This window comes from Varanus komodoensis, unplaced genomic scaffold, assembly GCF_004798865.1.
Source record: "Varanus komodoensis strain SLA01 unplaced genomic scaffold, ASM479886v1 scaffold1, whole genome shotgun sequence".
Taxonomy (NCBI): Eukaryota; Metazoa; Chordata; class Lepidosauria; order Squamata; family Varanidae; genus Varanus; species Varanus komodoensis.
This window is the reverse complement of record NW_025335268.1, coordinates 62,042,923-62,058,849: the sequence shown is the minus strand read 5'-3', so window position 1 is coordinate 62,058,849 and position 15,927 is coordinate 62,042,923. Positions and strand designations below refer to the sequence as shown.

At 44.4% G+C, this 15,927-nt stretch overlaps 1 protein-coding gene across 1 annotated transcript in view; it reads right to left on the bottom strand.

Moving 5' to 3' along the window:
• SIM1 (SIM bHLH transcription factor 1) overlaps window positions 1-14,429 on the bottom strand; it is a 64,432-nt gene extending 50,003 nt beyond the window's left edge. The window contains exon 1 of the mRNA XM_044449238.1: window positions 14,255-14,429. Within this exon, the coding sequence (XP_044305173.1) occupies window positions 14,255-14,429 (175 nt within the window). The remainder of the gene's footprint in view (window positions 1-14,254) is intronic.
• Between the last annotated feature and the right edge of the window lie 1,498 nt (window positions 14,430-15,927).

The window sequence follows — 15,927 nt, the reverse complement described above, 5'->3', positions numbered from 1 at the left end:
CAACTCCTACCAGCCTGTACTGACGATAAGATAGTCTTAGTACCATTATAGTACTAAACATTACAACATGTTGTAAACTATCCAGAGAACTTCAGCTATTGGATGGTACAGAAAATATAATAAAGCAAAATATTTTCTCTTAGATTTGTGACTTTCATGATGCAATCAATACAAACAGCAAATAATACCTAGGTGAAACCCAATTGCAATTTTCCAATTGCAACCTGGGAAAATATGCAGGTACAGGGAGAACTGTATGGTGCTGCTTATAGTATGAAACTACTCACAATTTACTACTTTCACTACTTTCACTAAGTGAATGTTCTTGTCCTAGGAAGATTGTTTCCCTATAACTATTTCATAAGATGCACTGTAGTATGTGCTACAGTATTGGAATACAGGAAAACTATACCATTCTGTAATCTGCCCTCCAGTAGCAGTGTCAGTGAAAATGGAGCAATAGCAAAAGAAGGTCACAAGCATCCTTGATAAATCAGCATCTCATGCAAGACAGTGTGATTCTTTTTGGCATCTTGATGCCTTCACCCCAAGCAGCTTTCTGTGGAAGGCTAACTCTGCCTCAATATGTTATTTGACATTATCACTGCCCTACCCACTGTCTCTTTCATCGGGCACACACTTTCCACCCAACCTGAGAAATTCCAGATATTGTCACCTTGTGAAAGCGGAGCTTTGTATATGATCACAGTTTAGGTATTACCTAGACATTTTTCTGAGTTAATTTCAAAGTTTTGCCATTGTCATTGAGATCTATGTACAATAAATTAAGGAATAAATCGTGCTAGTACACCAATCCAGACACCATTTCAGAGTGCATTTCATGCAGTCTACTCAAAAGTAGGTTACACTGTGTACAGGAGAATGTACTTCCTATTGAACATAATAAGCATGTAATATCAGTCCTAAAACAATAGGAATTGGATCAAATGGGGCCTACTCTCACAGAAATGTGCATAGACTGATGATTTAAACCACTACCCAGACCCCAATTAAGCCCAAGTACCAGATTTAATATGCAATTCCACATATTTTGAGCGGAAAAAACATCCTACAACTTCCAGCATTCCCCAGCTGGTAGTGCTGCTTGGGGAATGCTGGGAATTGTGGCACTTTTCTTTCCCATATCAACATGCATTGAGTGAGCCTGTAAGAAGTAACTTGGACAGGTTCCTAGACACATACTTCAGAAGTCGGCAATGGATCTCTTCTGAAATGCATCCTATCCACTGAGAAAGGGGAACCCTATCCTTTCTCTGCACTATCTTCCCAGGCTGTATAAACATACAAGTGAGAGTGGATGCATGTTGAGCATGTTCAGTATTCTGGAGGGAAAGCGCTTCTTCCAACATGCCTGGGGATTTGACCTGAGAACATGAGCCCTTGTTTTCAACTGTTATTTTATTCCAAACCCACAATTCCTTCTTTTAAATTACAGTTTAGGGGGCAAACCTCCTCAGAAACACAAGAAACACTTGTACTCATTTATGCAGGAGGAAGTCCCATTTAATGCAAAGCCTATTTCTCAGGATACATGCACAGAATGGGGCTATTAAAAAAGTTTTCTAAGAAATAACAGAAAATGAAGATTAAAATTGCATGTGAAACTAGGAAGCAAAAGCATGTTTTGAAACATGACTTTGAATGGTAGCCTTTTTAAAGAGCAGAAAGTGGACTCTAACAAATAAAACAGAGCTGTTTTATCAAAGGGCAACATAAATCCTCTGGTTTGTGTGGTTCCAGAAACAGGAAAAGACTTCACATTTCTGTAGTATTTTGTGTGTTTCAATGTGTTCCACATACAACAAAACCATAAGGCTACCTTATATATTCATGTCTTCTCCTCAGCCCCCATGCACAATGCCAAGCTAAAATCTTACACTTATTATTTGGCCAGGGAAGAGTGACCCCATTTCCTTCTATATTTACAACAATAAGAAATCTTAGCACCAATTCATACCCCATGCAACTTTAGAGAAGTTATACTCTAGATTTATGCTGAAGACTTTACAACCTCATTTCCCCACGCCACGCCTTTCTAGCTTGCAGATCTTTTTTTATACCTCACTCCTGAAATAGCACCTCCAACGTTATTGATAATAATGATTACTACTAATAGGTCTGTCAGTTACGTTGCTCTTCAGTTTCATCAGCAACAGATGGGCCCCTGCCTCCAAGGAGCTTACCGTCTAAAACAGAGGTTAGACAGAGGTGGGTGAGGGTTTCTTATGAGATGAACAACAGAATCCTGCTGCAAACCTTATTTAATTTGAAATGTGCCTTAGGGGGAGTTGGATCCTGCAGTTCTTCTCCAAGGCCATCCCTTTGTTGAGCAAAAATTATCTTACAAGCATATTCTTCGAAAAATGCAGATCACAAACCAGATAAGCCAGGATATTTGTTTAGCTGATCTTATACACCTACTAAAGTTACTGGAACTAATTCAGTGTAATTCTTGAGTTTTATTGAGTTGATAAACCTGTGCCTGGGCTGTACCACTTCAGACTTTTAGTAGAAATTAACCTGATAGAACTTCTCCAGGTACCAAGAACTATCTACACACAGTAAACTCAGTAGCTCTAACATGATCACTTTCTACAAGCAGGTGGCTTTCTTTTCCAAATGGGATATAAATAGCTAGTCGAGTAATCTCCCCTCCACACATGGAGTTTCTAACGTGGTACAGTCCTACCTCAATGAGTAACAACCCTTGCCTGCTGATTTAATTGGTTTCTGGATTCCACTTCTATCCAGAAAAGGACTTGCTAGATTGTCATGAGGATCACAGTCTTAAAAGTGAGCCATCTCAGTTAGAATAAGGAGAAGAGATAATACAGGGCAAGGAGATGAAGTGGGTGCTACCTGGATCACACTTGCTTCCCTTGGTCAATTTCTCAGTCTACAGAGGAGCTTGCTTTGGCAATCAAATCCACAAAGCTGTCCTGAAGAAACTTGGAGGTCTACATATTTTCCAGTCCAAGGTTGTTGACTCAAGTGGGGTTCTGGACTGAGCTGCAAAGGTCACAGCATCCTTCTGGGTTCCTCCACACACAGGCTCAGCCCACCTGTGCAAGGCTGACAGCCATCAGCCAAGCTTGGATTTGCTTCTGGCTGCCTGGCCCTTCTAAGTGAGCCCCTGGTCAAACACAACCTTGAGCAGAGGGTCCAGAGCAGCGTTCTTCCTGCTAGTGATTAGAGAAGCTCAGAAGAGCAGACAAGATTCATCCACCATATGCCTCAATCTGAACCCAAGTATTGATAAAGCAGGCATTACTTTAAACTCCTATCCACCAGTTCCACCATTAAAATGAAATAATTTTGAAGTAAGTGGTGGGGAGAGGGAGATGTTCTGATCTCAAACACCACCTGGGCGCCTGTGTTTATTCTACAGTAAAACTGAAATGAAGCAAACAACACAACAAACCAACCCTTTCTGCAGCCAACATGTTCTGCTACATTCTAGGCACACATCTGTTTGGCCTTGATTCAAGTGCTGTGGTCAAGGAAAGAAAAGGAAGGTAAGGACATATTACATTGGCTCTACCAACCCGCATGGGGAATGTGTTTAGACCCATCACCTTTCCCACCTGCCTCATCTACTTCCAGCCTCAGCAGCACCATTAGAATCATTTCATGTGAGTGGGTTTAGTGCTTGGCTTACTGTCACCCATTGAGATCCACTGATACAGGTGCAATTCACAAACTGGCGATTGTTGCCAGCTTATTTACAGCTGAAGGTACAGCTGTGTTTTACTCCAGTATGAATGCTGCTCACTGACTGTTGAGTGAACGGTTCCCTCTGTGATAAGGCAACGATCTCAGCACCCTTCAGGCTGAAACCCTGTGCCCACTTAACCCTGTACATGTCCCCAAATTCACATGCAATCTGAGTTCAGTGGGACCTGCTTCTGACTAGGTAGGTACAGCAGTAAGTGGAGAGACTTTAGAGGAAAGGAAACATGCTTAGGGTAGGTTGATGAACATGAAACCAGATGGAAATCCAACAGGCACATTCCTTTTGCATGTAGGAACCGAAAAAATCATATAACTGCCAACACTCCCCTGCCAGCCTGTGATAGGACTTTTCCCTGACTAAACACATGTGAGGGATGGTGGAGAACAGGAGAGCCTGAAGGAATGTTGTCCATGGGGTCGTGATGGGTTGGGCATGACTTTGCGACTAAACAACAACAAAACACACACATAGCATTGTCTTCAGATATTCATTTCAACTTTTTGTGTAATGCTATACAGGTTTACTCAGAATTTAGTGGGACTTACTCCTATTGGTAAGCGTGTTTAAGATTGTAATCTAAAGCTCAGGTTCTAGGAGCCCCATTTTAAGTACATATGGATATGATCGGAAGGACCAGAGAACCAGGAACAAGTCTGAGCAGGCATCTAACGGAGCTTTCATTTGTTTCAGTGCTCAAACAAGTTATTGTCTCGCTTCTTCTATGAGGTGAACACTCTATTGTTGTGACCTCTCCTCTTAAAGAAAGGCTCCTTCTGGAGATGATCATGTATCAACCCCGATGGCTTTAAAAGGGCGTCAGACCAGTTCCTGGGGGAAAGGACTCTCGAGGGCTGCTATACGCTCTACATGAGTTGTCCGTTGCAGCTGCTTGGGGACACGAGGAAGAGGGCGTGTTATTGCGCTCATTTCCTGGTTGATCCCCGAGGGAACAGATTGTGTTGCACCAAACAGGCCTTCGGTCTGCCCCAGCGCGGGCTCCTTCCGTGCTTAGTTCAAACCCGGTTCACATTCATATTTCTTCGATTTCTGTTGTAGAGAGAAGCCCCTAGTGAAACCCAAGAGTTGCACAGAGTAGAGCTGATTATCCTTTCTGGCGGAAGCACAGAGACCTTCTAAAGAGCTTTCGCTGAAGGTGCGCCCTGTGCAATTCGGAACTTTGCCCTCTCAATATCGTACCGGAGACGTATCCGATCACAACGGCTAATAGCAATAACAGCAGCAACGACGACAACAAAACTATTCCGCCCTAGGTCTTCCGCATTCTCAGATTAGAGAAGCCCGCGAGGAACAGCGGCGGGGAACTCGGGCGCGCCTGCACACAGCCAGGCCCGCCTCTGCGAAAGCGCAGAAGGAAAGGCGCGGAGCATGGATGGAAAGCGCATGCGCTCGGCTTGGCCCGGCGCCTCGCCTCGCCGCAGGGGGGCCCTTCAGCCCACAGGGGGCCGCCTCTCCGCAGGCTCCCCTTGCTGCGTGCGGGCCTCCGCTCGCCTTGGGGCCGGGGGACGGATTCTGATTTGGCCCGCACCACCCAGGAAAGCGAAGCCGTGCGCCATGCACCGACTTGCAGGAGACAGGTCCAAAAGGACGCAGCGCCCTCCCTCCCGAGGTTGCTTAGAGCCGAGCGGGCCCGTGACCGGCCCGATGCGCCATCCTGTGAACTCGTGAATTGCCTTTGCGGAGGCCTTCCGCTTTAGGTAGAGGGCTTGACCTTGGAGTCAGCCCTTTGAAATCATACTGTAAACGAGCTTAGTCGTGGGCCTTCAACCGGGGTGGGGGGCTTACCCTCCAACTTTAATTTACCGGCTTAAAAAAACAAAACAAAAACGAACGAATGATTTAAAAGCAATGGGTAATTTGATGTTTAGGAGGCCTGCAAACGAGATAAACTGCCCCTACTGCTTTCTGGTGCCTCCAGAAGTTTTGGGCCGGCCACGGATGTGCTTAGAATCTGGCGTGGTGTACATTCTTCCACCTAACCGGTGGCAGCAAGTGCCAGCAAGACGACTTAGAATCCGGGGCGAGGTGTAAGACTGGAGGAAATCAAATCATGCAGAACAAAACCCAGAACTCAACACCAAGGAAAAATGCGTTTTCGGCAGACTCTGTTTTTGCTATCCGCAACTTGCACTGGATAGCTTACTTGCATTTCATTGGCTCAGCCGCAGCCTTAGGGAACCTGACATTTTTACCGACCTAAATAATGATGATCGAAGTATTATCCACGCTGCAACCCATGAAAAAATCGGCTCTCGGTTTCACATACAAATACGTATTTGAACACGCACTTTTACTTTCACTCATTCACTCTGGCTCAGTCCGTCTTACAGGGACTGCTATTCAGTTGTCCCTATTTAGAACACAGTTAATCCAGGGGCTTAATGCGCTATTATTTCAAACAAACAAACAAATAAATATCCACGTTTATCTTTCTGCAAAATCGGTTTAATCCAAACTAACCTTGGCATTAGCAGAATCATTGGGGAGCAAATATGGATTTATCATTACAGAGCAGAATCATAATTTGCCAGAAAAATACACAAACCAATTTCATCAGGCTATATAATGTTATGACTCTTGTTTTGTTTTTTTATAACAACAACATAAAAGGGAGAGAATTGTTCACATTTCAGACCAACATCCATCACAGGGAAAGGGAGGGATGCATTATTTCACTACCATCTGCAGCCATTATTAGTATTATTAATTTGATTTTTATTTGTCATTGCTTTACTCTGATAAAGAAGTTTTTTTCTCAAGAAATTATGGTTTTGCCCATCAGTCTGATTTGTTTTCCTCAGCCATAAATCTATTTCTGCAGCAGTTATGTGGGACTTTCGTTCTGCACTTCACATTTCAAGTCCACATCAAAACTGGAATTAAACAAAGGGAGGCAATTTAAAGGCTTTTAAATGAGAAAAACGTCTGTAAGAAAATAAACACTGAAACCCAATGCTCAATCATTTTCCCCAGCAGCAAGAAAAACAGCTTTAAATCATCAATCCACGTGGAAACACGGTTGTTTTTCTCCCACTCCCAGAAAATAAAATAAAATCTTGTTTCCTTGTTGAAATCCTAAGCAATTTTAAAATGTTATTTCTTTTCAAAAAATAGTTTAAAAAACCCAGTTATGTAATATAGAATGTGGCTATGCGTGCCTAAGTGGTTTTAACTAAACCCACACAGAGATTGGGACTGCAATCCTAGGCACATTTACTTGAGACTGAGCCATCAGGAACTCAGTGGGTCTTATTTCTGACTAGACATGAAATAGATCTGTGTTGTCATTGTAGCACTGGGAATCGAGCTACATGGAGCGACTCCCATTGTTCCAAATTTTCAACAACTAAATAGAGTGTCAAATGCCTTTTTAAATACTTTTTCCACGAAGATGTTCAGTAGGAGTTTCTTATTCTTACACTTTCCAATCAAATACTGCACAATGTCTTAAACAGACAGGCAAATGGTATCACTCAATTGGCATAAGAAGCAAACCTGATAATCTGGCCAATTGAAATCAGTCACAATTACTGCTAGAATAAGGATTACATTGTCAATCTCTTTGACTCTTGTTTTAAATCGCATGCTTCTTTTTAAAGGACCACAAAGCAGTAAAACAAAGTACTGTTCAATATGGGACCTATCCTAAAAACTATTACTGACCCACCCCCTTCTCTTAGTAGTTTTTACTTAAGATCGTTTTAGAGCTGGCCAGCCAGCCTTTTGTAGATGTTTCTCTGCTAGAGCCCTGAGAACCACCAATGCAAGTCAGGTGCAAAAGATGTATCCTTAGAATAATAAGAATTAAATAATGTTGAGCCCCAAAACTCGTTTTGCTTGATTTCTACAACAGAGTGGAAATCACAGAAAAATCCACTCTTGGTAACCCAAAACTATTGTCAGTACAGATATATGACTCAGGTTGGGAGGGGAGTCGATTTGCTGCTGCTATTGTTAAACAATTGGGAGTCAGAAATCCTCACTGATCTGCTGCAAATCACAAAGAAATGTGCAGATCTACCATCTGCACACTCCGGCTTTAGAGAAGAAATTAAGACCAAAAACATTCTTGGCTTGGTGGTGGCTATTCTGCTTCCCAGACTTTCCAGCCGCAAACGACTCCTGTCCTCCAGCTTCCTCTAAACAGGGATTATTTCAAAGTTTTCCCTAATATCTTCTTTCATTTCTCAGACTGCTACATGTCGCCTGGTGATCCATCCCTCGATCCCTTCACCTGCGCATTCTTCTGTTGGGCTCATACATGCAATGCTGTACTACAGTGTGCTATGCAAACCAATTTAACTGTGTCTAGAGAAAAATAGGGTTGTTTTTTTTCCTTCAGGTCCCCATTTAAATCAACACCATACCTTCTTAGGAGAAAACCCCACTCGTGTAATTGAAGTAGACATATTTAGCTGGATGACAGTGCATTCATCTCAGTGGGTATCTGGGTAGCTAGGTCGCTATGGGCTAGACATTTTCGAGTTTCTAGGCATGTATATGCTGTGTTTTCTAAAGTTTACCCATCCAAAAAGGGCAAAGCCATCCGTCTAAGCACATGCAGGTGTAACACCATCCTTATACTGTAATAGCCTATGGTTCGAAGCAATAATTATTATACGTAAAGGCTGCTTAGAAAATATGAGGCAGAGGCAACAAGATACATGCTCCTACTTCACTGAACTCACATTCTGCCCAGAACTGATTTACCAAGTGATAGTGGTGCAGGCGCCTCTTTGAGCAGGTCATCTTCATCCAGCCAAATGCTCTTCAGATGTCTCAGACTACAACTCACAGAATGCTTGAACCTTGGCATGCTGGTTGGGACTGATGGGAAATGAAGTGGCAGGCAGCTGGTTGTGGGATCTAATACTAGCAGTTCTTCTGAAGAAATGATCTAGGGAGTCTATATAATGGCCTTCTGGTTCATTTCAGTCTGAAATGAACCAATACCAGCCCTTTCAAGATGGTCTTTTTTCTGCAGCAAATATTGAAATAGCTCCATTGATCCCCCAAATAGGCTAGTTAAGGTGAAAAATCTCCCTCCAAAAAGGGTGTTACTGATGTACAGAGACTAGTCAGGCTTGGCCATTGTGTCATGGCCTTGTTTGGCCAGTCACTTCCACCCCGTCTTTCTGTCATTGATTGCTTCTCCAAAGGCAGGAAACCAGTCTACACCTCTCCAACTTAAATGCATATATATAATCGGTAAGGCAGGTGTCCATCCTTGTGTTAGGAGGGATGCCCCCTTTCTATTCCATTGATAATGTAATTAAGACCACATCTCTCCCATGAACATATTCGAGTCCTGCAGCTGCCCTCTGGTCTCAAAATCAGTGTAGATTAGAATTCATTATGATCTATGAGAACTGAGAAAGGAAAAGAAAAGCTGGAACATATTCTCCTTGCCTTGAAAGCTTTTGTAAGACAGCTGATTCATGAAAGGCAGAGTACAGAAAATCAACACTGCCAACTCCGTAGATAATAGACAAGGTAACATCTATGGGGAGACCCTCTCTGCCTCTGCCCCACACATACATATACAGACTGTTTAACGATAGTGTCCACTGCTGGCTGATGCAATATCCATTCTCATGACTCACTCAAGTCCCATTTCCAGTAAATGCAACTGTTTCACTCATTTATGGGCTGGACCCTTAACAAGAAATACAGAACTGAGGAAATCTATTTACCTGTCTTCAAAAACCAATCAAAGAGACCCACTGCAAACCCTGAAACCACTGGTGCCCCACTTCAAAGTGACTCCATTGGTACTCGGTGGCCCTCTGCTTACTAGAGAGGGCCCCACTGAACCTGTAATCCGATACTCTCCCGAGGGAAGCCCCATTGAACTTGATGGAGGTTTATTTCTGAGTAAACATGCATTCCGTTACAGCACTGTAAATCTTCTCAAATGCACTAAGCCATATGAGGTATTTGAAGAATCTGCTTTTGCCAGGTATTTAAAGATTGGGCCCAGGACAGTAAAGGGAAAAGAGATTAATTGCAGCCCTCAAAATAATTTAGCTTCAAAATAATTTGAAGCTGTTTGACACTGGTACTTCACTGAAAATGGGTGGTCTTCTGTTAACTAGGCTGTATCTTGCTAGTAGAACATCTGTTTTGCATTGAAAAGGTTAACTCCACAGAATCTTCAGTGGGGCAAGGAAGAGGGGAAATCCTGCCCAAAATCCCAAAACCTGGAGAGCTGCTTCTCATCAGTCTCCACCATACAAGGCAGTTTTCTTATGTGCCTAACCTTTAGAATCTAGACATGTGACTAGGTGCAATCCTAGCATTCCCCAGCTGTGAATTTTAGGGCTTTTTTCTGCCGAAACGTTCCTAATTCATGGGTCTCTTCCTTGTCTTATGCCCTTCTTCCAAACTTTCCTCTTTCCTGCATTCATTCAAGTAGCAATCCAGAACTTAGTCACTGCTGAGCACTCCAATAGACAATTATGAAAGTACTTCCATAGATACACTGGAGAGTGTTACAAGCATTCTGAAAGGCAGATATGAGTAAAACCCTACTTAGAAGCAAAAAGGCTTCACCCTGCTTAGTTCTGGGTGGCAGGGTGAAGATCCTTGTTCAGAAGCAGGAAAGCTGCCTGGAAATCCATAGGATTTCCTTCACATCAGTGTCCCGAATGTTCTTTGCAGCTGGATCCTATGCATCTCTTTGCTCCATTGCGATGTGTCTTGATCTACACAAGCTACATGAGCATCATATCCCACCAACTATCCTCCGAAACTTGGGGCTGGGCTCTGGACATGCCCCCTTTTCTCCTGCAATCCTTGATAGGTTGCCCAACATCCAATCTGGGCCCTGACTGCAGAAAAGTTGTGCTGCCTGCCCTAGCCCAGGGATGAGGGGCACGTGACCCTCCTCAGGTTGCTCTGCTGGAACTGGCCTTGTGTTCCACTGCTGGTCCTGCTGGCCAGGATTAATAGTGGTTGAAATCCAGCCGCTTCTGCGGGAGGGTTCCCCGTCGCTGCCTTAGAGTAAAAGGGGAGGGGAGAGTGCGAAAAGTGTAGACTGCTAGAGCAAGCAGCTGCAACCTAGAGTAAGATGTCATAGGTGCAAAGACGGAGCATGGAAGAGCAAGCAGAAGAAAGGGAACAATGGAACACAGCAGAGAGGACATCCCACACCCGTGTAGACAGCAATTAAATCCCGCGGACTTCAGCGGGATCTATTTCCAAGTCGGTCTGTTTCGGACTGCAGTCTCATGATTTCAGGGGGCCTTGAAGCTCCTCGGGGCGGATCGCGTCCAACGTGGTCAGGATCGAGATTAAGACTAGAACTAGGGCGGCGCCTGCCACAACCCCCTCGGGGAAAAGTACCGAAGCGAACCGGGCCAACTCGAGCTGTCCTTCGCTCGAGCCAGCCGCCTTCCTGGCTTTTTTAAACAGCAGCAGCAGCAGGAGGAGGAGGAGGAGGAGGAAACACGGACATTTCGCCGGCTGCCTCTGCTAAGTCTCCAAGTCTGGCATATGCCGTGGCCAAGACCAGCCGCGCCACCCGCTCCCCGGTGGCTCCGCGCCGCCCCTCCCGCCTGCCCTTCGCCCCAGACGCGGGCGGCGCGGCCCGCCGGGGAGCGGGGCGCCGGCTCAGCCTCCTCTGATTGCGGCCGCCGCCGCCAAGCAGCGCCATATGCTTCTCCCGGTCAAGCCCGCCCGCGAGGGAGGCGTCCGTAATTGCCCGGCCCCGCCGCCGCGCACGCCTCGGAGGCGGCCCGCGGAGAGCGCGGAAGCGCGCAAATCGGGGCTAATCAGCCTTGCGGGAGCCCCGCGGCGCCCGCCCGCCCGCCTCGAGCAGCTCCGCGTGGCCGGGCGGCGCGGGGACCCGCCTTCCCGCAAGCGGGGCGCCGCAGCCCGGGCGGATCGGCCGGAAACCCGCCCGGGCGCTCCGCGGCCGTGCCGGGCAAGGGACAGAAGGCCCCCTCATCGCCCGCTCCCTTGCCCGGCTCCGCCGGCGCCCCGCGGGAACAGCGCTCGGCCCCGACGCGCGCACCTTCCTCGGATTAGGTGCAGAGCGCGGTCCCGACACACTTAAGCGCCTTCCATCCCTCCCCCGTGCGAGGTGCTTAAATTGAGCCGGATCGTATACAGGGGGAATTGGAAGAAGTTCCGTTGAAATCAAGGGGCTTTTTTCGCCAATAAATGGCTTTCTTGTTGAATTCCTTTGATTCCACCCGCGAAGCTGTATAAATACGTTTCGTTTCGGGGTCTAAGATGCCCGGTTGTGCGGCTACAGTCTTCAGGCTTTCAGAGCCAGAATTAATCCTATTCTAAATTGCCTTGATTCACAGCAAGTCCAGAAAAATAAACGGCAAATTGAATTACATATTATGAAGTATGGGTAAGATCCACCCAAGATGAGCACAAAGAGCCCTTTACTTTCCCTTGGCTAATCTCTGTTTAACCATGTGTTTAAGTCCCCCGCCTCTGAAATAGACAGGGTTTAAAGAAAATAACTTGGATTGTGCTTTACCTCAGGAGCTTAATTTGCATATTTAAAAGTTGTTTTGCGTATTACAAAGGAATGCACACCCCGATTCCATGCCCAGCTAGTTTGAAGTAACAGTTTGCCTTCCAACGAACTTACTTTTAAGTAAGCACACTTAGATTACAGCCTTTCTTGGAAAAAGTTCCCTTTAAATGGATTTAAATGTACTTCAGGCAAATACGGTCGATTGAGGTTTCTGTAAAATACCATAATAATATTATGGATATAATATCATCATCATCATCATGGCTATAATTCTGTAAAAATGAACTGGATGTCATTTTCCTTTAACAAATGGTGAAAACAAATAAATTAACACTAGTTTTGTCCTCTGTTTCACAAGCAAAAATCATCCTGCCAGCTCCAGGATTTCATACCTATGATATGTAATTAAACCTACAGCTATAAATTCTAAGGATTTTATTTCACTATATCCACCAGGAAAATGTTCCTTTGCAAGTCTTCCTCTGCCCCACCCCCACCCTTCTCTATTTTGCAGTTCCTGTTTAATCTGCATAACATTCTCAGATAATCCTTAGTCACTTTCCATTCTTGCTTGAAAGATATAAAAATGCACAGATCCTATCATGCAATAAATAGAATTGCTTACTTTCTTATTTGCCAGAGTTCCATCAGTGGGGAAATATCTTACAATTCTGAACCCATATAAACTTACCTGGAACTAATTCTTGATTGGTTTCAACAGAACATACATGGGGTACCCTTCCAAATAACAGCAAGAATCTATGCAGGTTTAGCTAAGTTCAATAGGATCTATTTTCAAATCAATGCAGATTGTACTTCAGCCCAAATATTATCTGGACGAGTTTGCTAGGACAAACTTGTTTTAGTTACATTTCAATAAATTCAGTGTAATTGATAGTAATAATATAATAAAGCTTAGGCTGATAAAGCATCACCCTGATCTTAAAAACAAAAACTAAACTAAACAAACAACCCCCACCCCAAATCAAGGCCCTATTCTTAAATTCATTCTCAGAGTTTAAGATCCGAATGGGTATTCCTGATTCCACTCTCTCTTTCACACATTTGGAATTTACCACAAGGAAGGGGAAAATGCCTCACCAGGAAATAATACAGTTATGTTCCCCATATTAATACTAACAAAATTTGGGAAGTTTTGTTTTGTAAACATGTCCTTTTGCACGTATACTTCCACTAGCGTTTCACATCAACTTGACTCTTTTCTTTTCCTTGCTCAGCCCACACCTCCAACTATGGTTTTGATTTATATTCCTGATCAAAACTGAGCTGGTAGACCCCAGATCCAGATGTGCCCAGTCCATGCATATTCAAGATAGGACTTGAATTCATTTGCTTCTCCTTTGCCCACTGCTGGCCCTTTCTCCAGGATACATTACATCTGTGTCTGGCTCCTTTGCTTGGTACAGAAGTCAGGGCTGTGCTTAGATCTATGTAAATATTTAGCTTTGTATTAATTCATTTCCTTCTTCTCCCTCCTCCTCAATTTATCTATAATAAATAGGAGAGAACTACCCTTTTGGGTAATACACGTGGCTGTTGTGGGGGAGGGTGGGCGATGCATTGTTTGTTTTAGCGGAACTAGCAGCTGAGCTCCCAGCTTTGAGGTGTTGACAAAGGCGCTGCTGGTCCCCCAACCAAACACTTCCTATGTACCAAAGGGGAAAGTGTTTAGGGGGCGGCAAGAGAGAGAAGAAAGAGGAGGAGGAGAAATCAAAATAGGGGAACAGCTCTGGATTACTTGCTGTGGAAAAAAAAGCATACAACAGGAACTTGTGGAAAACTTAACAGGGCTACCTGCCCGCTCCCCACCCCGGAAATCTTCTGTGCTTTAACTACTGAGCCAGATGTCAGGAGATGAAGAGGGCAGCTTTGGCACCAGGGCCTAGGCCTCCCCTGCAATCAGACCAACAGCAGCAGCAGATCCAGTCTGGGTTGACAAGAAGGGGAATCCCGGCGGAGCTACCTACCTTCTGGGAAAACTACACGCATTTTTAAATAGCTGGTGGTGAGTCTGATGATGGATGCCTTGTCCAGCTGCGAGGTGATGGCTGAAGGCAAAGGCAGCAGTTTGGCCAGTTCATAAAATTCACTGTTCTCTTTCTCCCGTCTTGTCCGGGCAGCATTTTTGGACTTCTCTTTCATGGTGGTTCTTTCCCCCTTCTTTTTGACAACGTAAGCTCCACAGATTCATCCAAAAGAGGGGACCAGGGGTCAGTTCAAGCAAAGCATTGCGGTTTTAATATATATGTGTGTGAATGTGTGTGCTGTGTTGTGTTGTTTTGAAATCACAAAATCATCTTTGCAAAACCTCAGACATTGCTTTTAAAATGCAGAGGAACAAATGCGTGTTCATTTTTAGGTTAGGGATTAGGAATAGTAATAAAACCATCAATAAAAGGTATATGTATCTGAAAAAAGGAAGCAAACCAACCCGAGCTGCTTAGAAATGGACAGAAAAAAGTTGGGCATCCAGAAGAAATTGACGGAGAGGAAAATGGTGAGGTGGATTCAGATCTCAGCAATCCAGCAGTGGGATCCTTGAATCTATGGCTGCAAATGTAACTCCTTGTAAAAGGGACATGGTAGCGCCCCTCGTTTGTTCATTCTCTCTCTGGGAATCTTCAGGCCTCTTACAAAGAAGTTGCCAGCCTCTGCACTGCTGGCCTTCAGGAATCTGCAGAGACCCAAGCAATTTCCTCCAGGCAGCTGCGAGAAAATAACAGGAGCAAGATGGTGAGACCGAAAGGATAATTCTCAGCGGCTTAGAAACATTCTTGGGTACTTGATCAAGCCTTTTCTTAAAGCAACCTTTTTCAACCTGGTGCTTTCCAAATGTGTTTGAGTACCAGTCCCATGGTTGATAAAAGGAGTTGTGATCCAAAGCATCAAGAAAGCACCAGGCTCAGAAAGGCTGCCTTAGAGAAATGAGGTCTGCGAATCTATATCCACTTACCTGGGATAAGGTCCTCTGAAACCATCGGGATCTCCTTCTGGGTACAATATGTAAGACTGCATTGTTCAGCTGCAATCTTATATATCTTTACTTGGGTGTGATTGCTATTAAGCCCAGTATGGGGTCACTTCCAAATAAACAGGTATGTGACTTTCGTTGCAAAAATAGCCAATGTGTCTTTTTTAATGACTTAAAGGGATCAAATAGAAGTCCATGGAAGAATGCCAGGTGGGCATTTAAAGTTGTGCTCGTTCCTCTCCTACAAAATCAAAACACAGGGAAGGAAAGGATGGGTATTTATCCCTTACTCTAGGAGGATTCTGATAAGTATAAACTCCACAAAGGACACAGCACAGCTTCAGTATTTAAACAAGGAAAAAATAGTAATTGTTCTTTTTAGAACTACTCAAGCTTTGTGAATAACAGTGCAAATGAGCAACTTCCATTTATTTCAAATGGGGCTTGTGCAGGAAAAATTCTCACAGGTTGTGGACTCATTCTTTATTGCAATTACTTTGCTGCTATTTAATATGGCAGATACTCTTAGTAGCTGCTGTTGCTTCGGTGGTGGTGGTGGTGCTCTTTTGGAGAGAAGGAATACAAACTGATAAGTAACAACCAAGCCATGATTTCATCCAACGAACACAGCTCCTTTGCAAAGTGTGCTTCCAGTTCAACAAATCGGTT